The sequence below is a fragment of the Rhipicephalus microplus genome, chromosome 1 (genome assembly GCF_043290135.1).
Source record: "Rhipicephalus microplus isolate Deutch F79 chromosome 1, USDA_Rmic, whole genome shotgun sequence".
In the NCBI taxonomy this organism is placed as follows: domain Eukaryota; kingdom Metazoa; phylum Arthropoda; class Arachnida; order Ixodida; family Ixodidae; genus Rhipicephalus; species Rhipicephalus microplus.
The window spans coordinates 278,458,390-278,479,620 of record NC_134700.1 but is presented as its reverse complement, the minus strand read 5'-3'; the positions used below and the strand labels follow the sequence as shown (position 1 = coordinate 278,479,620).

The following is a 21,231-nucleotide window of genomic DNA, read 5'->3' as shown; positions in this document are numbered from 1 at the left end:
TTCGCTAAGTTTTTGTGACTCGTGCTAATAGCGGGCTCCGCAATGCCGCAATCCGAGTGAGCTCAGCCCCACGTACCATGAATGCTCGTTCACACCTGCGACTATATAGCACCAGTCGCGCGGCTCAGCTATTGTCGCAAAGCGACTGGTGGCAAATGCCTTTTATGTATCGGTGTAAAGCGTATGCGTTTTTTCAGTCCGCGCGACTGTATAGTCATGAACTTTCGGAACCAGTCTTATGCATCGGAATATGGCGTCGGCTTACTTTAGCCACGGCGCAAGCAGACGCTGTTCCTGATTGGTCAAGGGCAGGTCGCATTCGCTGGTGTGAACATCGGCCACCTTTTTTTGGTCGCCAATTGCAAATGGTCGCGTGACCGATGTAGTCGCAAGTGTGAACAAGTATAGCTTAAATCGTTTTCTTTAGCAACCTCTACCCGATGGCTATATACGTTTCGACATAAACGGTGTCACTAGACTTACAGTAAACGAATTGCCGAAGAAAAGTGAGATATGCCTATAGTGTCATAGAGCATTAAAAAGAGGGTAGCAGAAAATAATTTGAGTTGCATTATTATGCGGAGTCATTTTTCAGACAATAACAGGTTTTTATAAAATCCTATGACAATACGGCTCCTGTCAGTTTCACACATTAAAACCACGTCGTGGGGAAAATACTTTGCCGCAGCTGAATTAACACTGTTGTGACTAATTAACTAAAACTCAATATTGACTTTCTAATTTTAAACTTTAGTACAAGTATACATACCTCGAAGTTGTAGTGCGTGTCGATTTATGGCACATTTTTTTATAAATCAAGAAAGTTGCGCTTAGCGCGAATTATTTGTCACAGGTGAAACCGAAATGGACCGCACCCGGTCCTGTTACGTCAGTCCTGTTACGTCAGACCGGAACTACCCATGACAAGGAAGTGACGAAATTTGAATGAAGGTGTGACGCGGCGGCTGTATAATTTCGAGAAAAGCTGCAGGTCATCTCACTTGTGGCATCGCACAGCCTTACTTTTGCACCTAGTGTGTGGCACTTAGCTGTTTGTTTGATCTGTGCATAACAAAGCTGCCATATGAACTTTTTCTTTGCCTGGGAAACGTGAAACTCAGGGGCAGCCACTGCGGAAGAAAGCTGAAAATTTTTTGGCCTATTTATAATGTGTAAAGAGGTTTATTGGGCGAACCAAACGGGCAGGCGGGAGATTGCAGATAGCGACAGGACGAGGAAGATGGAGGAGCTCGAGCGCCGATCTCGTGGTGCCTTACTCTGCGATGATGCTTGCTGTTTCCTTTTGTTATCATCATTCCTTCATTATAATTGCCCCCGTCGAGAAAGATCAAGCCATCCTGGCGATCTAACAAGTAGGAACGAGCGGGTCGAAGTACGGCTTCAAGCGGTCCACGTGAACAATATCGTGTCCACGCCGACGATGGCCACCGGGTGGCGTAAGCGGTTCGATGGCGTAATTGACGGGCGATGTGCGCTCTACCACGCGGTATGGGCCATGGTAATTTGAAAGTAGCTTGGTAGACAAACCAGGTGCACAGGGTGGTACATACAGCCATACAAGGGTTCCAGGGGCGAACTTGGCGGCAGGAGGGTGGTCGTCATCGCGGGCCTTTTTCTGGCGTTGCTGGTCAGCCGTAGTAAACTGCTTCGCTAGTTGGCGGCATTCTTGGGCGTGACGGGCGGCTTCAGACACGGTCGTGCACTCAGATACATCTGGTGCGTATGGCAGCAAAGTGTCAATTGTGTGCGATGGTTGACGTCCGTATAGAAGGTAGAATGGAGAAAAGCCGGTGGTGACTTGGGTAGCGGTGTTGTACGCGTAGGTCGCAAACGGAAGAACCAGGTCCCAGTTCGTTTGGTCAGATGCCACATGCGTCGCGAGCATGTCACCCAGGGTCCGATTAAACCGCTCAGTCAGGCCATTCGTCTGAGGGTGGTAAGCAGTACTCATCCGGTGTACAATATGGCACTGACGGAGAAGTGTTTGGATTACGTCGGATAGAAATACACGGCCCCGGTCACTGAGGAGCTCGCGAGGAGGGCCGTGACGCAACACAAACCGATGGAGGATGAAAGATGCGACGTCCTGAGCGGTCGCCGTAGGAAGAGCAGCGGTTTCGGCGTACCGTGTCAGGTGATCTACAGCAACGATAGCCCACCGGTTACCTGCTGTGGTCAATGGCAGTGGTCCATAAAGGTCGATTCCGACGCGATCGAATGGGCGGTCAGGGCACGCAAGCGGCTGTAGTGGAGCTGCTCCTGCATTCGGTGGCTGTTTTTGTCGCTGACACTCGTGGCAGCCGCGAATAAACTGTCGAACAAAAGTAAACATCCCACGCCAGTAGTACCGCTTCCTTAAACGCTCGTAGGTCTTGAAGACACCGGCGTGAGCGCATTGCGGGTCGGAGTGAAATGATGCACAGATTGTAGAGCGCAGCTTTCGGGGAATAACGAGCAGCCACTTCCTGCCGTCTGGTGAGTAATTGCGCCGGTACAAGAGGCCACCTCGAATGGTGAAGTGCGAAGCCTGGCGTCGCATTGCTCGAGTGATGGGAAGTGTCGGTACCCCAGATAAGACGTCCAGAAGCGAAGTTATCCATGGATCGTCGCGCTGTGCAGAGGTCATTGTGTCGATGTCAAGAGCGGACAGCGCGTGTTCCATAGAAGATATAGAGGCAGCCTCAGTCGACAGTGGTGATCGCGAGAGCGCATCAGCATCAGCATGTTGGCGGCCGGAACGGTACACGACGCGGATGTCATACTCTTGAAGTCGCAGAGCCCAACGAGCAAGGCGACCTGATGGATCCTTCAGCGACGACAACCAACATAAGGCATGATGGTCTGTAACTACAGCAAAGGTGCGGCCATATAAGTATGGGCGAAATTTCACAATTGCCCAAAGTATGGCTAAGCACTCTTTTTCGGTAACACTGTAGTTTACCTCAGCCTTGTTGAGCGTTCTGCTGGCGTAGGCGACGACATACTCAGGGGATCCAGGCTTGCATTGAGCGAGAACTGCACCGAGACCGACACCGCTGGCGTCTGTATGGATTTCAGTTGCAGCCGTGGGATCATAGTGGCGCAATATAGGCGGTGATGTCAGGAGACGGCGAAGAGTGGTAAATGCGTGATCACATTCGGAAGACCATGATGAGATGTCGTTGGCACTGCTTAAAAGTTGGGTCAAAGGGGCAATTATGGAGGCAAAGTTGCGCACAAACCGACGAAAGTAGGAGCAGAATCCTACGAAGCTGCGTAACTGTTTTACAGTCGTTGGTTTGGGGAATTCAGCAACAGCGCGTAGTTTAGCCGGGTCGGGAAGAACACCATCCTTTGATACGACGTGACCGAGAATGGTGAGCGTCCGAGCAGCGAAGTGGCATTTCTTTAGATTCAGTTGGAGCTGCGCATTCTTCAGACACGTGAGGACATGTTTCAGGCGTACAAGGTGTGTTGCGAAATCGGGTGCAAAGACGACGATATCGTCGAGGTAGCAGAGGCATATGTTCCATTTCAAACCCCGCAGAACCGAGTCCATCATGCGCTCGAATGTGGCCGGCGCATTGCAGAGGCCGAAGGGCATGACATTGAACTCATATAGCCCGTCCGGTGTCACGAATGCTGTTTTTGGACGATCACCATCTGCTAAGGGCACCTGCCAATACCCCGAACGCAAATCTAGCGACGAAAAAAACTCGGCACCTTGTAAGCAATCAAGGGCGTCATCAATCCTGGGCAAAGGGTATACGTCTTTGCGAGTGATCTTATTTAAGCGCCTGTAATCAACGCAGAAGCAAATTGCACCATCCTTCTTAACAAGAACGACAGGTGATGCCCATGGACTTTGGGAAGGTCGGATAACGTCGCGCTTGAGCATATCGTCAACGTGTTCGGTGATAACCTGACGTTCTGTGGCGGAAACACGGTATGGTCGCTGTCGTACTGGCGCGTTGGAACCTGTGTCGATGCGGTGGAAAAAACTGGGAGTTCGGCCAAGGGTAGGTTGAGCAACGTCAAAGGATTCAAGAAACTGGTAGAGCAGCTGAAGGAGCTCAGAGCGTTCAGATGGCGATAGTCCGTCGGCAATCGATGAATCGAAAAGCTCGCAAGGTGGTATATTGGAAGGGTTGAGGGCACTTATGGCGTCGTAGTCACCGGAACAATCTGGCGGCATGGTAAAAATTTGTTCTTTATCAATGGCATGCACGTGTCCAAGAGATTCACCTTGAAACAGTTCAACGGGATACGGAAGGGGATTGATGAGGCAAAGAGCACTGTTTCCTTCAGAAATAGAGAGGGTTGAATAAGGCAGAAGAAGTGATCTTCGACTAAGGAAGAGGCTTGATGGCTCAAAGAATGCAGCTTCGTTCCTAATGCCGTCACAGAACACGGGGAGCAACACAGCTGCTGTCGGAGGAATTTCAGTGCCTTCTTTGACGACGAGTTTGTGTACGGCGGGCTGAATGCGGCTGGTTGGTTGGTCGTAAAACGGGAAAAGTTCAAGCTCCGATCTTGCACAATCAATAACGGCATGGTTACGCGATAAAAAATCCCATCCAAGTATGATGTCGTGTGAGCATGACGACAGGACAATAAACTCAACAGTGTAGTGGTCATTCGCGATCATCAGTCGGACAGTACAGGCGGCTACAGGCTGAACCGGGTCCCCATTCGCTGTTTGCAAGGACATCATATTAAGAGGCGTCGTCACTTTACGGAGCTTGCGGCAAAGTTTAGCGTCTATCACGGAAACGGCAGCACCAGTATCCACTAGAGCATATGCTCGAGTACCTTCTACAAAAACTTCGACAATATTCGACGGCAATGTCCGAGGACTTGAGCATTTCGACAGCGCAGTTCTTGCCTCCTGAACTGCGGCGGTTAGTTTCCCTCGTGTTCAGGAGCTGGCCGACGACGCATGGGTGACAGGGAGCGACGACGGGGTGAAGGTGAGCGACCAGACATAGTACGCGGACATTCCCGTGAAGACGAGCTTGACTGAGGGTCAGAATTTTCCAGACGGGATGGAGAAAGGTCCATGAAGCTGTTCTGTGTCCGGGCGTCTGGGTATCCCGGCACGCGACGACGGCAGTAACGGGCGATATGGCCAGGGCCGCCGCACGCAAAACAGATGGGCCGGTTATCGCGCGTTCTCCAAGTATTGGCGACGAGGGGACCAGTCCATGCGGCAGACGGGTGTGTCGAGGCTGTGGTGGCAATGGGAGGAACCCAGGCGGTGGACGGCTGAGTCGGGGCTGAGGTATACGACAGTCCCTGGAACGACGGGGGGTGGTGTCGCTGCTGCCGCTTTAGTGCCTCAGCGTAAGTAAGAGGCGCGGTGACGGTGGGCTGCTGCAAGGGCACCGGCATAGCCTCGGAAATCTGCTCCTGGACCACATGTCGGAGCATGGGAGCCAATGGTGGTGGGTGTCGCAGTGGCTGTTGGTGCGAGAGCTCCTGGCGTTGAGCAAAAGGCAGCAGAGAAAGCTGCCGAGCCACTTCCTCTCGCACGAAGTCTTTCATTTGTGCGAGAAGATTTGCCTGGTCAGCCATAGCGTCCAGTGCGGTCACTGGTTGGATTGTCTGGAATGAGCGTCGCGTCTGAGCTCGTTGCCTCCGCAATTCATCATAGCTTTGGCACAAAGTCACTACTTCTGCCACAGTGCTTGGAGACTTCGCGAGAAGCATCTGGAAAACGTCATCGTCGACGCCCTTCATAATGTGCTGTATCTTCGCACTCTCGCTCATGGAAGCATCGACGCGCCGGCAGAGATCAATCACATCTTCTATATATGATGTGAAAGTTTCACCTCGCTCCTGTGCCCGTGTGCGCAGACGTTGTTCGGCGCGTAGCTTCCGTAAGGCAGGACGACCAAAAACGGCACGTATTGCCTCCTTGAAGGCGGACCAATTCGCGAACTCGGTTTCGTGGTTCGTATACCACAGCTTGGCCACGTCGGTGAGATAAAAATTGACAGTGCCTAGCTTAGCAGCGTCATCCCACCTGTTGGGTCCACTGACTTTCTCGTATGACGACAGCCAGTCCTCGACGTCCTGGTCTTCGGTGCCGGCAAAGATCGGGGGGTCTCGCTGATGAACCGGGCCAGGGCAAGTAGTGGCCGCGAGAGGTATTGTTTGTTGGGCAGCGTCTACTTGCATGGTCGACGGCAGGGTGCGAGATCGGAGTTCCAGGTTGTAGGCGATGTGGTTACCCAGCACGATCCACCAAATGTAAAGAGGTTTATTGGGCGAACCAAACGGGCAGGCGGGAGATTGCAGATAGCGACAGGACGAGGAAGATGGAGGAGCTCGAGCGCCGATCTCGTGGTGCCTTACTCTGCGATGATGCTTGCTGTTTCCTTTTGTTATCATCATTCCTTCATTATAAATGTAAGAATGGATAAAAACGCCGTACACATCGTACGCAATCAATAAGCTTTATACTTGTGTGTTTCAGAATACTTGCACATTTTTCTCACGAAGTTCTACTTCGGTGAGCTTTAATTCAAAAATAGTCATTGCCCTGTCGCGTGGTCTGACGTATCAGAACGTTAGCGTTTCGTGCGCGCCGACAGTGATCAGTTTCGACTTCCTCCTTGAAATTCGATGTCGAACATTTCAGAATATACGTGCAGCTTTTGCGATGTGTAGAGAAACTATAGTTATGAATTACAAAGTATCATGCACTACAACTTTTTGGTACGAACCACTGCACTCAAGTCAAAAAATAAAAAAAAGTTGATTGACGAGTTTTGTTAGTTCGTCTCGTCAATCTCATTTTAGCTGCGGATATGTATTTCAGCCTCAACATAGACTTCAAGCGCGAAAACTATAAGAGGCTGAGTCTATTGCAATTTTTATAAAACTTAGTGTTGCCTTAAAAACAGCAACAAAATAAAAAGCTGCATTATCTGTCTAGCTTACAGAAGAGAAAACACAAATGCTGTAATGCGATTCGTCGTGGCACTACCAACTCAATTGTGCTTTCCGTAACAGCATGCTGTGACGTCGCAAATTTTAACAGTTTGCTTAGAGCTTAGCTAATTGGTTATCTGCAAAGGACTGCGCTGCGCCCTGAAAAAGCCAAATACTGAACTTAAAACAAGTTCCTGGTATTTATGTAACGCCACGCTGCCGCCGAAGTTAATATTTGGACACAAAACAAAATTAATAAGAACAATCGCTGTCAATCCCTAATTTACACACTTATTACCATAAAATTATTGGAAATATGATTCGGAAAGCACACTTATGTTATTGCGTGGTTAAACATTTTTCTGAAGTGCTACGCACGGGCTGGAATATGTGCGTTTTAGCGGCAAGCTCCATAATTTTCTCGAGTATACCCATTGTTCTATAAAGCGTGTCGCAGTGTTTAACTTCTTTTGCGGCCGCGTCTGGCTCCCATCTCTAGGTAGCCAATTTTACAGTTGCTGAATTGCGCTTCAGGTGTAGCGTGATTTGATGAGGTCAAAGCGACTAAAATTAGAATGTCCGACGAATGCACGTGCTGAAAGGATGTGTAATTTCCGGTTGCGTTCGCGTTTCCTTGGTTACCAGCACACGCTTCACTCATGAATAATGAGCATCGGAACTCTTCCGAACGGTCCACTCGAATTGCCTCCAAAAGCAATTTCCTGAGATATATTAAGCGTTGTCGCCACGCAAGCTAGTTCCTTGAATGTTCAAATAAAGTTCAGAAAACTCGTCCCTTCGGCAAATAGGAATGAACACACATATACACTTGCCTAAACGTCGGCTAATATCGCGCAAGTAAAAACCAACTATCTTTCTCGCTTTCTCGCATTCGAGCATACTGAGTGGCACAGAATAAGAAAAACCCGTAAACCTCGTTTGGGTGATCTCTTGTAACCTATCTTGAAACCTATCTCTGAATTTTGGTGAGCTTTTAAATCTCTTGATTTCTTGGCCAAATATATTACGACAGAAAATCGAAGCACGACATGAACAATTGGTGTGACTATCGGTCGTTGGCAACATGCTGTCCATCAGGAGCATAGCCGGGGTGCGTTCCCACGACCTGAAACACGAGTGCCTTTTTTCACGAAACGATTGTCTAGCGGCGGGAAACAACAATGAGATAAAACCTTGGCTACTTCTAGGGACCGTGAGCCAATGTCCCTACAGGCATTTCCTCCACAATAACTTGTTTGGGGAGACGGCGCGGCCGACCGACCTCGCAGGTCGTGACCAAGCAATGTAGTCGCTTATCCTTTGCTGCCCTTCCAGGAAAAGACGGCAGTAAGCACTGATAGACGCCAACTTGCCCGCGTGACAGATATCCCTCTTTTCAGTGAAAGTTAGCAGAGCAACATTGCGTCAGCGAATACGACGACTCGCCAACGACCGCGTATTATTGGCTGATGCCATGGTGGGTGGGGACGTGTGTGTGATTGGCTTTTCGATTAAGGAGGAGGAGCCTGATATGGCTTGAAACTACGCCACAAAGTACAGGAAGTCGCCCTGAACCACGGTTTGACGGTTCATCCACCACACTCGTGGCTCGCTAAACTCTAACCGTTGGATATTGTAAATAGTTGTACAAAGTGCCAGTAAATCTGTTTGTTTTCATTTTCCCCAACTTGTCAGCATCGTTTCCTGCACCCGGAGATACGTAAGCGCCAATTCTAAAACCAATTCTTCTGAAGACAACGCCGTAGCAAGACGACTGACAGTAAGACGTGACAATGAGACACCCTGTAAGGTATAGGACTGAAAGCTGGGCCGGTTGGTGTCAGTACTTGAACATTTTTTAACACAGCGCACGACTATGCGTGCACATATTTTTCCAATAAAAATTTAGTTGCGAGTCAGCGCTGCCGTTTGTTCCTTCTTCTGTTGTGTTCACGTAGTCTTGAGCTGTGTTAAAATACGTTAAGCCCTGTGTAGCACAAAAAGGTAGAATGCTGAACGAATTCAACAGATGTACAATGAATAAATAGTCCACTCTTAGAACTTGGTTCGCAGTCTTCTTGGTTTCTTCCATTTTCTTATTACCTGTCTTTATCAGGTCGCCTGGTTCTTTGCATCTGGTTATTGCTTTCCTGAGAGTTGTACAAATGTTTCTGGTGACCTTGATTACGCAATTAAAGTCACCTGACGCACCTGGGAGCTGATGCGAAAGGTTTGGTGGTTGAAAAGATGATTTATCAATATCTTCGCAGCAGATACGTATTTTTTGGGCGCGTCTGGTTGTACCGCTGTCGAGCGCGAAGTTGTACCACTGTCGAGGCTAGTGACTCCTTTAGTAAAAGGTTCACGCCGATGCCACGTGGCTTTGTACCTCAGGTGCTTCGAAGCCTTTGCATGAAGGAATCATTTTGTTCTGCTGAACTATTGTTGCGGTGTAGCCATGCCCACTAGGCTGTAGTGAGGAAAGAGGAGGACGACATGTTCTGGTGAAACGCAACCATCATATTGACTGTCGGGTTGTTTACCCCTATAAATATCATGTAAATACAATCGCAACATTTTGGTAGACGTGCTGAGTACGACGCAAGACGAAACTCCACAGCGGTCGTGTCCTGGACAGCTCCACAATGAAAACAGAAGGAAAGTCTACCGCTTCTACTTCGACTGCGGCTACGGGCCAGCAGCCGGTCGTACTGACTCAGTCGAGTGACCCGGGTAACTTCTGCGGTACAGACAACGTTTACGTCGACGACTGGATTGAGAAATATGAGCGTTTTGCAACGGTTTATTAGTGGGTTTATTAGTGAAAAACGGAGGAAGCGTCAAAGCAGTGAAGAGGAAACTTGGGATAGGCAGAAATCGGATGTATGCACTAAGGGACAAAGAAGGCAAAATAACTACCAATATGGATAGCATAGTTAAAATAGCGGAGGAGTTTTACACAGACCTGTACAGTAGCCGGGAAAACCCTGACCTTAATACTATAAGAACTAGCAGTAACCCAGATGATACACCACCAGTAATGATAGAAGAAGTCAGAAAAGCATAGGAGAGCATGCAAATAGGTAAAGCTGCTGGTGAGGACCAGGTAACATCAGATCTGCTGAAAGATGGAGAACAGATTGTGTTAGAAAAACTAGCCACCCTGTTTACTAGGTGCTTCCTAACGGGAAGAGTCTTGGAATAATGCTAACATCATCTTAATACATAAGAAAAGAGACGACAAGGACTTGAAGAAATACAGGCCGATCAGCTTGCTCTTTGTAGTATACAAGCTATTTAGAAAAGTAATTGCTAACAGAGTAAAGAAAACATTAGAATTCAATCAACCAAAGGAACAAGCAGGATTTCGAACAGGCTACTCAACAATCGACCACATTCATACTATCAATCAGGTAATAGAAAAATGCTCAGAATATAGCCAACCACTATACATAGCCTTCATTGACTACGAGAAGGCGTTTGATTCAGTAGAAATATCAGCAGTCATGCAGACACTGCGAAATCATGGCGTCGATGAACCATATAAAAACGTCCTGGAAAAATATACAGGGGATCAACTGCTACCATAGTGCTTCATAAAGAAAGCAACAGAATACCAATCAAGAAGGGTGTAAGGCAGGGGGACACAATCTCCCCAATGTTATTTACCGCGTGCTTACAGGAGGTTTTCAGAAGCCTAGAATGGGAACAGTTAGGGATAAGAGTTAATGGAGAGTACCTTAGTAACCTGCGCTTCGCCTATGACATTGCATTGCTGAGTAACTCAGGGGACGAATTGTAACTCATGATTACAGAGTTAGACAAGGTGAGCAGAAAGGTGGGTCTTAAAATTAATCTGCAGAAAACGAAAGTAATGTACAACAACCTCGGAAGAGAGCAGCGTTTCAATATAGGTAAAAGTGCACTTCAAGTTGTCAAAAAGTATGTCTACTTAGGGCAGGTAATAACCGCGGAGCCGAACCACGAGATTGAAGTAACTAGAAGAATAAAAATGGGGTGGAGACCATTTGGCAAGCACTCTAAATAATGACAGGTAGATTGCCACTATCCCTCAAGAGGAAAGTATATAACAGCTGCATCTTGCCGGTACTTAGCTATGGAGCAGAAATCTGGAGACTTACACAGAGGGCTCAGCTTAAACTGAGGACGACGCAGCGAGCAATGGAAAAAAAAATGGTAGGTGTAACCTTAAGAGTCAAGAAAAGAGCAGAGTGGATTAGAAAACAAATGGGGGTTAAGGATATCACAGTTGAAATCAAGAAGAGGAAATGGACATGGGCCGGGCATGTAGCACGTAGACAGGATAACCGCTGGTCATTAAGGGTAACTAACTGGATTCCCAGAGAAGGCAAGTTGGTTAGGGGGAGACAGAAGGTTAGGTGGGCAGATAAGATTAAGAAGTTTGCGGGTATAAATTGTCAGCAGCAATCACAGGACCGAGTTAACTGGCGGAACATGGGAGAGGCCTTTGTCCTGCAGTGGACGCAGTCAGGCTGATGATGATGATGATGACGATGATGATGATTAGTGGAACCCAGCAATGATGCTCGCCAACGTAGGCTTCTATCTCTGCGGCACAGGAGGCATGTGGTTTCAGGCCGATGAGGCCGATGATATAACACGTTTGGGGGCATGTAAGCAAAAGCCCCATGACCTCTTTGGTAGACCAGCCGGGCGCCAGCAAGCCGCTTAGAAAGATCTCTCCAGCCGAGCTCAAACTTCGACTGATTCATATGCGTCGTGCATACTTGATGTCTGGCACTTTGTCATCGTATGGACACCAGCATGGCCGAATATGAGAAAGTCAGACATCCTTGAAGGTCATTGCAGATGATGATTTCAATCTCCTGGTGTCCTAGGACTACTCGACCATGGACGACATCATAATAGAGTATCGGCGCTTCGAAGAACTGAAGAGTCGCCGCATTGCCAAGTTTTTCATGTGGTTTCCAAATACTGCATCTACGTCATCCTGCGAGGACTTTCAGCCGACATGCACTGCACTGCCCACCACCAAGAGCATAGCCCGCATTGTGCGTCGCGAAATCGAGGCGGCATCTCCACGATCTTTCCTGGGGCGGCCGTCTGGAACTCCTCGACCAACAATCTCGCTTATCGAGAAGAGTGTGCGGGAAGAACTAGCAAATGTCGGGTTTTCAGCCCGTATGTTCGCTCACACCAGCTCGTCCAAGTGCCATGACGCCACCTTCGCGTGCACAGGAAACGTTTCGTCGCTACCGTGACCATTCATAGTAGAGAACGCAGGACGACTAGCCGATATGCTTTCGTTGCCATGACGTGGGGCATACTGCTCGCTATGGGCGGTCTCGCACATCGCCATCTCGCTCGTTTTTTTTTTTTGGACTATCAATTTGGTGACAACCGGCCCCTGCAGTTTGACGCTCGTGACAGCGGACCACACAATCGGGCTCCTCCAACATCAGTCCGACGCTCCAGTCGTTCACCATCCCCGCACTAAAATTTCTCCCTATGAACAATGACTCCGATTTCTCGGCATTATGCGTCACCCTGACCGAATGATTAATGCGCAATTGACTGGACGTCAAGCATACAACTAACCTGAAGAAAAGCCGGGCTTGTCACCACGTGCAGTTTCACCTGTGGTGTTATGAATTTTCTGCGTAACCCTACGGTTGTCATGAGCAGCTTAGAAGCTACACTTAAATAGAAGTGAGGACACCATAAGTATAGTTCAGTATGCCACTCATACATTATATGCCAGGCACATAATAGACATACTCCAGCGTTTTATGAAGGTCCGCTGTTCTCAGCCTAACAACAATCGACTACACTCTGTTTCATAATAACCACCGATGATGTCATACAAAAAAAAAGTTAGGGGATCCTAAAGGTTCGCCTTTGGGAGTTGAACGGGATAGCGATCACCTGTTCCTAGTGCGTACTTCAAACACATAGTGCATGAAAACCTTTGGAACTAGTTATGCACTCACTACGTTGCCTTGAAGTAACACCTATATATGCACTCACTACGTTGCCTTAAGAGAATCGGCGCAGTAGCGTTTGTGCCTTTTGTAGTGGGTGACCGGCTTTACACCACGAAGCCATTATGATAATCACATGTTCTGACGGCCGCTGGCAATGGGCGCTTGTACCGCGCATTATTACTGCAATATTCCGTGTTGCATTGTGAAGGTTGTAACATGACTAGTGTGTTTGTAAAGCATGAAAGCCGCTTTAAATGCATTTCCAAGCAGAGGGAGTTTTTTTTTTTAATGGTATTCACAAGCAGATGCGTGGCCGTGTGGTATAACAACCACTTTCCACGCAAATTACCGGGATTGATCCCCAATCGGACCCCATTTACCTTGGTTGTTCTGTCCCAGCTCTGGCCCAAGATTTCTTTTATTGTTTATTTGATTTGCATCGTTCTAGATTTTTTGGTCACGCATAATATCATAATTTTTTGCTCACAACCAATGACACTGACGTCAACACCAACGCCGGAATTTCAGCGCAACGAGCTCTTTAACGCTGTCCCATTATAATTAGGACAATTTAAATGTACGCACGTTGATTACTGCCATAATTGCAATTTTTTACATTCCTCGCAGAACAGCCGTTTTGCCTCGCCTCTGTAAGATAAATTACATGTTTCGTAAGAGAAACATCACGTTCAGCTACCTCTGCACTTCTCGAATTATGCATACTGTTATATATAATTTGACTACTCACATCACACGTATGTATTGAAGGTACTCGGCATTTCAGCTAACTCTCCAAATTAAGTTAATTAAAACAAGAAATGCATGTTTATCAACGCGCGATCGCTCTCGGAGTAAGACCATTGTTGGATTCCGCTCCGTACGGTTTACCCGAGGATTCGTTCTTACGTGTATGAATGACGTCTGATGCGGGCAAACACACACAATGGGGGTCGCTTCGTAACTAGGCCTTCGCAGGAGAGCCGGCATTGACATCGGTGGCCTGTGGAGCCGCAGGCTGAGGCGAAGTCGACGTAGTCGGCGCAGCGGAAGGAGAAAGGGCAGGAGGCGTCCGAGATGGTGCTTTCTTGGCGACCACCACGGCGACTGGATGATCCACTGCGCGATGCCGAGAGCGCCGACGCGTGTGTTTTACGAACAGGTTGTCTCGTATGTCACACTTCACCATCCCGCCTAACTCCCCCCTTCTTTTTTTTTTCTTAAGAAGGTCAGCATATCTGACCAGGAACAATGTTCGGTTTGTGATCGCGGCTGCGCTGTTCACTGAAAAGTGCACGCTGTGATTGGACGAAGCATTGCGAGGGGAGAATGGACCTTGCGACAAGCGCATATAGAGTCCAAGGAACTGTCAGAGCTATGCCGGCGATGGACCCTGATATAGAGCAATTGGCGTCTCGGACACTGGATTCTCTGAGTATAGAGTTCTCCAACAGAAGCTAGCGGCACCGAAAAGCAACTCACCCCAGTGACGTTCGAAGAGTAAATGATCGTTAATTTCGTTGAGATTATGTTGTTTATAGGAAGTGACTTGCGGCCTTCATGCAGGAATACCATACCACTTACGCAACTTTCAGTGGAAGGAGCTTCATAGAATCAGGCGGCAGTGATAGACCACGCGGTAAGCATGCGTACTGTATAGTCAGAATAATCTTGGCGTTTCATCTGCTTCTTCCAATCACAGCGCGCTTTCCGGGGTCACTGTTCTTAGGTATTGAGATGGAGATGCGGTCACATTCTGCGTAATTGAATTGGCGCGATACGGAGACACTATATTAGGAAAGATCAATGGCTAGATTCTAATGATAGCTGGCCGTGTACTATTTTTTGCACACACTTAGAAATCGCCTAGCTATAGTGGACAAAGCACGCATATCAAACAATAACAATTTTTTTTCTAGATTATCTAATTGACGTATCCTAGTGTTTGCGGCACAAGTTCGTCATGTTTCAATTTTTTTCTTCTATTGAAATTATTGGCAAGGCTGAGTTTTCGTTCATGCTCACGAAGGCCACACAATTGGTTAATGAACGATGAACAACCACCTCTGACTTTACGTTGGCTTAATGTGTGGATTCACGGGGAGCTCAGGCCGGTGCCACTGCTGGTGTCGGAAGGGAGTAGAGAAGGTGCGCATGGGTAGACAACCCGCCTTCACAGCCCCCCCCCCATCCCATTCCTTCTGAACTTTTTAAGAAACTCGCTTGTCGTGGGTCTTCTCCATAAATAATAGTAGTGGCAGGCTATACGAATCTGTTGAAACATATTTGCGTCGACAGCACATCATGTGGTATGCATGTTTATGTGGCACGTCAGCATGTGGTCTGCATGAAGAAAAGATTGCGCAACAGGTATGCAGAAAGGTCGCTAAATTTTACAAGAACCTACAAATTCAATGAGTGCCTGTGTACTGTTACCAAGTTGCTTACTTTAAGTTGATCACGAACGAACTTATAAGCGTACGTGTACCAACGCAGGCCCATTTAGGAAAATTTACCGCGAAATGAGTGCAATATGTTTCGATCGTTTACTGCTTTCCATGATACCATATCTTGTTTGAACGGTTCGAAGATGCTTACATGAACAATTGAGTGTCAGCGGCCATAAGCCGATGTGGTACATAATGATACAAATATATCCACTCAAAAGGAGCCTTCTCGGGCTCGAAATCTTCCCCAAGTATACTGCAGTCGAAATGTGTAGAGATACTTTCACTCCAATTGAATACATGACATGAGCTAGTCAGCAAGGGGTTTCACAAATGCTTGCGCGTTGCATAAGAAGACTGGTAGCAAAGAGTGTTCAAGGAATCGCACTACATCGCTAAAGGCAATAGGGCGACACACAAACGGAGGCGTGCAGAGAGCATGCGTCGTCCATATGCTGACATCGCTCGCCACTTACTTGAGATGGCTGGCTTCGGCTTCTCGGGCCAGTGGTCACCGATAGCCACCTTGTACAGCCACACGCCCAGTATGGCGCCGATGTGAGGGCCGAGCAGAGGAACCCACACGTAGTTCCATCCGCGGAGACTGAATGAAGAAGGGAAGGGAATGCACGCGATGTTTCATGCAGAACGCGGTGGCGTTGAAAATGACGCTAAAATAGAAGAGCCTATTGGTTTAGAGTGAAAAATAGACTCCGAAGCAGTTAGTTTCACCCCCATAGGTTAATAATGGAGGAGAAAATTTAGGTCAAAGTTTCATTTTTAAAATTTTTTTGCTGAAATATCGGCGCATGGAGTCACAGATTTCCAAGAGTATCTTTAATATTTTGTATCTCAACAAAATTTTCCCAAACTTGGTATGCCAAGTGTATGACCCCTTTAAAAGACAATGTAGTTCATTTTTCGGGATCAGCGACTATGTATACGACCCAGTTGACGCCGTCGAAATTTATGACGTCATGGTATTTGGTGCGGGGTTATCAAGGTAGTGTCACCAGCCGCATTTTATTTTTGTGCGGTTTCACGCTTATCAAGCGTCTCCTCGTAGCAAGTTAAGTGTTTTTCTTATCTTGGAACAGTAAGGATTTGCCCATATCAGAAAGACATTTTTGTCGTTAATGTCCCGTTAAAGGGCGCACTAAAGAGAGTAACGTTTGTCCTAAGCTCATTAAAAAAAATTATGCTCTCATGTTACCAAAAGCACAACTCTAGCAGTTAAGTGAGACCTGGTAAGCGAGAAAACGCGAAAGAAAGGAAGTGCCGCCGGTGACGTCACCTCTAACTTTCCGCGTCAACTCTCCGTGGCGTCGTATATAGACTTGGACGGCGTCTGCAGCGGCCTGTATAGTTCTTAACAATTAAAACAAAAGCACATGATGCAGTCAGGCGGCCAGATGCTAACCTGCCTAGTTTAAGATAATATCGCTGTGCCAATGTCATTGAAATACGAAATAAAAACAATAAAACTGGCGTCTATGACGTCCCGGAGCAGAATTTAAAAATGACACTCTGTCCTTCGTTCTCACTTTTTGAACAAACGCCGGTCATGAAGGGCGAATTTTGATATACTTCTGTCTTCCCCTAACCCGCTTGCCTTCTCTAGGAATCCACTTAATTAACCTTAATGACCAGTGGTTATCCTGTCTACGTGCTACATGCCCAGCCCATGTCCATTTCCTCTTGAATTCAACTATGATATCCTTAACCCCAGTTTGTTTCCTAATCCAATTTCAAAAAACCCTCACAAATCGTTGCTTAATTGACTAATCATCTTTCACCTGGCTGGCATTCTTCGGCCATACATGAGCTTGTACAATTCACAACAATTCACAAAAATAACTTATAATACTTCAGGATATCAATCAAAGACAATTTGAATCAAGCTGATCAGTTGCCAAACAATCGTGCATCGCTCTTCAGAACAAAATTCTTGTCTGAATGCGGCCCTAGCCCAATAGTACAGCTTACATCATCACATGTCATTAGTGTATTGAATGTATACAAAAGAGGACATGGAAGACTGAAAGGACGTACGTGAACGTCTCGGGTCCCCACCCGGCCATGAGCGTGAACAGCCGTGGCGAGATGTCCCTGGCCGGGTTGAGCGGGCACATGCAGTTGTAGGCGAAACTGAAGATAATAGCCATGATCATGAGACCCAAGCAGATTGGGTGAATATGCGGCGGAATGCCGCCGAAGTTGCGAGTGTCGCCGATGGCCTCGACGCACACCATCATTATGCCCGTTGCGATGACCTGCGAAATGATTGGGCGTTCTTCGACACTGTCACGCATGATAATAAAATTAACTATTTGGGTTTTGTGCGCAAGAACTACGTTGTGGTTATGAGGCGTGCTGTATAGTGAAAGATGGATCAATTTCAACCAGCTATAGGGCTTTTTCATGATCTAAGTGCACAGGTGTTTTTTGCATTTCACCCTTGACAGAGAGCTTTATTTGGGCGCTCATAAACGCTAGTATACTGTTATGTACCAACGCCACTCGAACGTGGGGTCGGAAAGGCCTAGCGTCATCGACACATCGTGACCTCTCCAAACAGCCTGTAGTTTCGATGGAAACTCTAGACTTCGTAAGGCAAGAGTCCCACTCTTCTTTGGAAGCCGAAGACGGTGCCGTAACGAGGGTCATCGTCAGAGCATGCGTTCAAAGTAAGAAACTCGGCAGTCAGGGCATGTAGAGTCGAAATCCTCAGAAGAGACGATGCTATAAGCAAAGATAGAGTTGTGTAGGACTTTGTCAGTAGCGTTCTAGATGTGTTGTAGTGAGATCTAGGCAATTTGCTCTGCGACAGAGGAACAAGCCACTGACTCAACCGGTAGTTCTTGGCGATTTAGATGAAAGCGAGTAAAGTGTCCCTACAGACACCCTGCAGCCAACTTGCACCCTTACGTCCTCCCTATAGCGCGGAGTGTTAGTGAGCGCGCGAGAGAGTGAGCATTGTTGAGGGTCGCGATGTGGTGCAGCTGGGGCGCGAGATGTGCAGGATGCCTTTCTGACACGTTGAAAAAGACCCTGAAAGCTTTCCTCACAATCCGATCACTGTACAAGCATTTCTTCTGCCACAGGGAAGAGCCACGCTTTGCAGAGTAGACAGCCAAATCACTGGTCGTCTTAATCTTGGCACACTGGTCATGCTCACGCAAACGAAAGTTGAGGTTCAATCCTGCTCGACGTATACTTACGCATACGTGCCGCCGCAAGGTGTGGTTATTTCATAATTTACATTGGTTTTGAACACAGCGTACTGGGATAACAACAACTTGTTGGTTTAGGCGAAATGGTCCACCTTAAGAATAACTTGAAGCTGGGAAAAGGAAAACGATGTCGAAAGGGGGCCACACACAGCAGGACGAGCGGTGGTAGTGCTCTAACGCTAGTCCTGTTGTTCCAGCGCTTGTCCTATTGCGTTTGTTCCTTCTTTCGCATCGTTTTTATAAGCTCTACTTCAACTTACTCGAATACTGGGTACTGCACCTTGCACCTTCAGTTTTTGACGGCTGTCGTAAACGACTCCTTGCACAAACTTCTATTTACTAGTTTCAGTAAACACCGATTGCATCGTGCAGTACGGCCCGCAAATTTACATATTTTCCAAGCGTTACAAACAACTGCTCTGAAGTTGTTTGTTAATTAGCTTTTTCAAGACAACTGCAGCCTATATATATATATATATATATATATATATATATATATATATATATATATATATATATATATATATATATATATATATATATATATAGAAAAGGTATTTTTGCCTCACCGTAGAGCTACTCTGCTAATTAGGCAGTTGTCTTACATCTGTGCCGCACGTTGAACGATTGATCACGATTAAGCTTCGTCGGGATCAAATTTCTCAACTGTGAGTGACTACAGCTCCTGGAGCTCCCGTAAAGAAGACAATCACGACCGCAAAAATTCCATTCGGATCAAGCTCGATCGCGATCAAAAGTGATCGTGTGAGACCTGTATTAAGGTCACAGGCATTTTATAAAAGAGCTGCATTGGCAAATCAAGTAACCGACGATTACGCACGTTGCATATATGCGTAATTCACTTTCAGCGAAACCCACCTGATCAATGAAGCAGGTCAGAGTGGAGACGTGTGGTCTAGGGTAAGTTGCAAATATACCAGCCGTGGCCTTCTCTCCCGTCACTTGGCGGATTCCCTGGTCGAAGTGTTCAATAGCGTCTGCAACGATCAATGAACCATGTCGTTGACAATGTTGTTACCGCTTAAAATGAGTGCGTCAAAGATACAGCATGAACAGCGCGTGAAGCTCACCGTGAAAGAACATCCACTTGTATTCACATATACACTATGCATTGGAGCACTAAGCTCACGCAAGCATTACATTCCCAATTCCTGTTTAATCATAGGCCCACACCCCGTCGAAGCCTCCTGCCGCATCATCGTTCGCAACCCTTTCCCACCTGTCTACATCTCTTTTTTTCGTTTCTGCCTTGTCCCCTGAAACCGGAGACCACGCGAAACTATCTCTTCACCCTGTCGTCTTCAACCCCGTGGCTTTAGCATTATCGTGTTTTTAGCATTATCAGCAAGATGGCGCAATGAGCGCGCTGCAGCTCTCATCTCACGCGCACTTTGGCCCGCGTAGAGGAGGAGAGTAGACGATCTCTCGCGCGTCCTTATCTCCCGGTGGGGAGGATCATACGCCTTTGCTGGCGTAGGGGCACTGGAACAATTTTGTTGCTGTTACGGCGCGCAGAAAGGTCGCTGCAATCGTTGCAAAGCTTCCATTTGTGAAAAAGGCGCGCTTTTCAGACACAGCGAAGTAACAATGAGACGATTATTCGCTTTCATCTGCACCTGTGAGTACGTTTCGCGCGACATTTGTGCGTGAGAAACACGGGGCACGTTTTAATCTGCTTGCCATTTTGCGCGTGACCTTCCAATTTGTTGCTATAGCGTTCCTTGCTTCGCCTTTGCGGCAAAGCTGCGATTTTTTTTGTCGACTCAACATTATGTTGAAACTATAATTCCCATTTTTTATGGGACAAAAACATGCTTGTTGCCGCCAATGTGATGAACGATCTTCTCATTCGCACCATAATCAGATTTTTTTGTTTTCCCCGAGCGGTAGACAGTCCCTCTAACTGTACTGGGGGGTTGAATCCTCCAACCCATTACAGATGGCCGAGTTAAAATTCATCCTCCTCATCATCAGCCATGACATCAACAAAGGCTACAGCTATTCACGTGACGTGATGATGATGATGATATCCACGCATGCTGGCTTCCGCCTAAAAATAGTCGTAGGTGAATGCGTAAGGAATGTTGTGAGACCCCTGCCGTTTTCTGTAGCCACGTTGCCTTTTGTTTACAAATAAACAACTCGTCCAGGATAAGGGCTACTTCCTGCACGCTCCCGGTGCGCAGTCGAGTAAACACGCTTCCAGGTATGTTGTAAAGCAAGTCAAAAGAAAAACATGCCCGAAGTGTCGCCAGCACGGCTAATGCTCATAATAATACCCGCTGACAAGAGTAGCGGGTGCAGCCTTCAACCACATACTTATCAAGCGATAGACCAATCAGCGTGCGAGGATAAAGCAATAATGAAACGAAGCAGTTCGTGGCAGGACAGGGTACACGCGAGGGCTGATAATCAGAACATCTAGCGCGTGAGCTGTGTTATCGGATCTTGCGACCTGCGTTAACAGGAGCTTTGTCGTTACTTATTTTCTTGGTGGAATGCCGATTGAGCGGGAGAAGAAGCTTCGACGAGATTTCACCTCTTGCTTCTTGATGCCTCGGATGGCGTCAATTTTGTGCGCGTAATCTGATAAACCACGACCCTTTCCTC

At 47.3% G+C, this 21,231-nt stretch overlaps 1 protein-coding gene across 4 annotated transcripts in view; it reads right to left on the bottom strand.

Moving 5' to 3' along the window:
- Positions 1-21,231, bottom strand: part of LOC119188255 (aquaporin-9) — a 63,761-nt gene that overhangs the window by 9,642 nt on the left and 32,888 nt on the right. For 3 of the 4 annotated variants that reach the window (XM_037436208.2, XM_037436209.2, XM_037436210.2), the window contains exons 4-6: positions 19,480-19,598; positions 17,420-17,640; positions 15,844-15,971 (exon numbers count right to left, since the gene is read on the bottom strand). In XM_037436208.2, the coding sequence (XP_037292105.1) occupies positions 15,844-15,971; positions 17,420-17,640; positions 19,480-19,598 (468 nt within the window). Of the gene's footprint in view, positions 1-13,829; positions 14,040-15,843; positions 15,972-17,419; positions 17,641-19,479; positions 19,599-21,231 lie in introns of all 4 variants that reach the window. The other variant, XR_012895381.1, reaches the window with a different exon arrangement.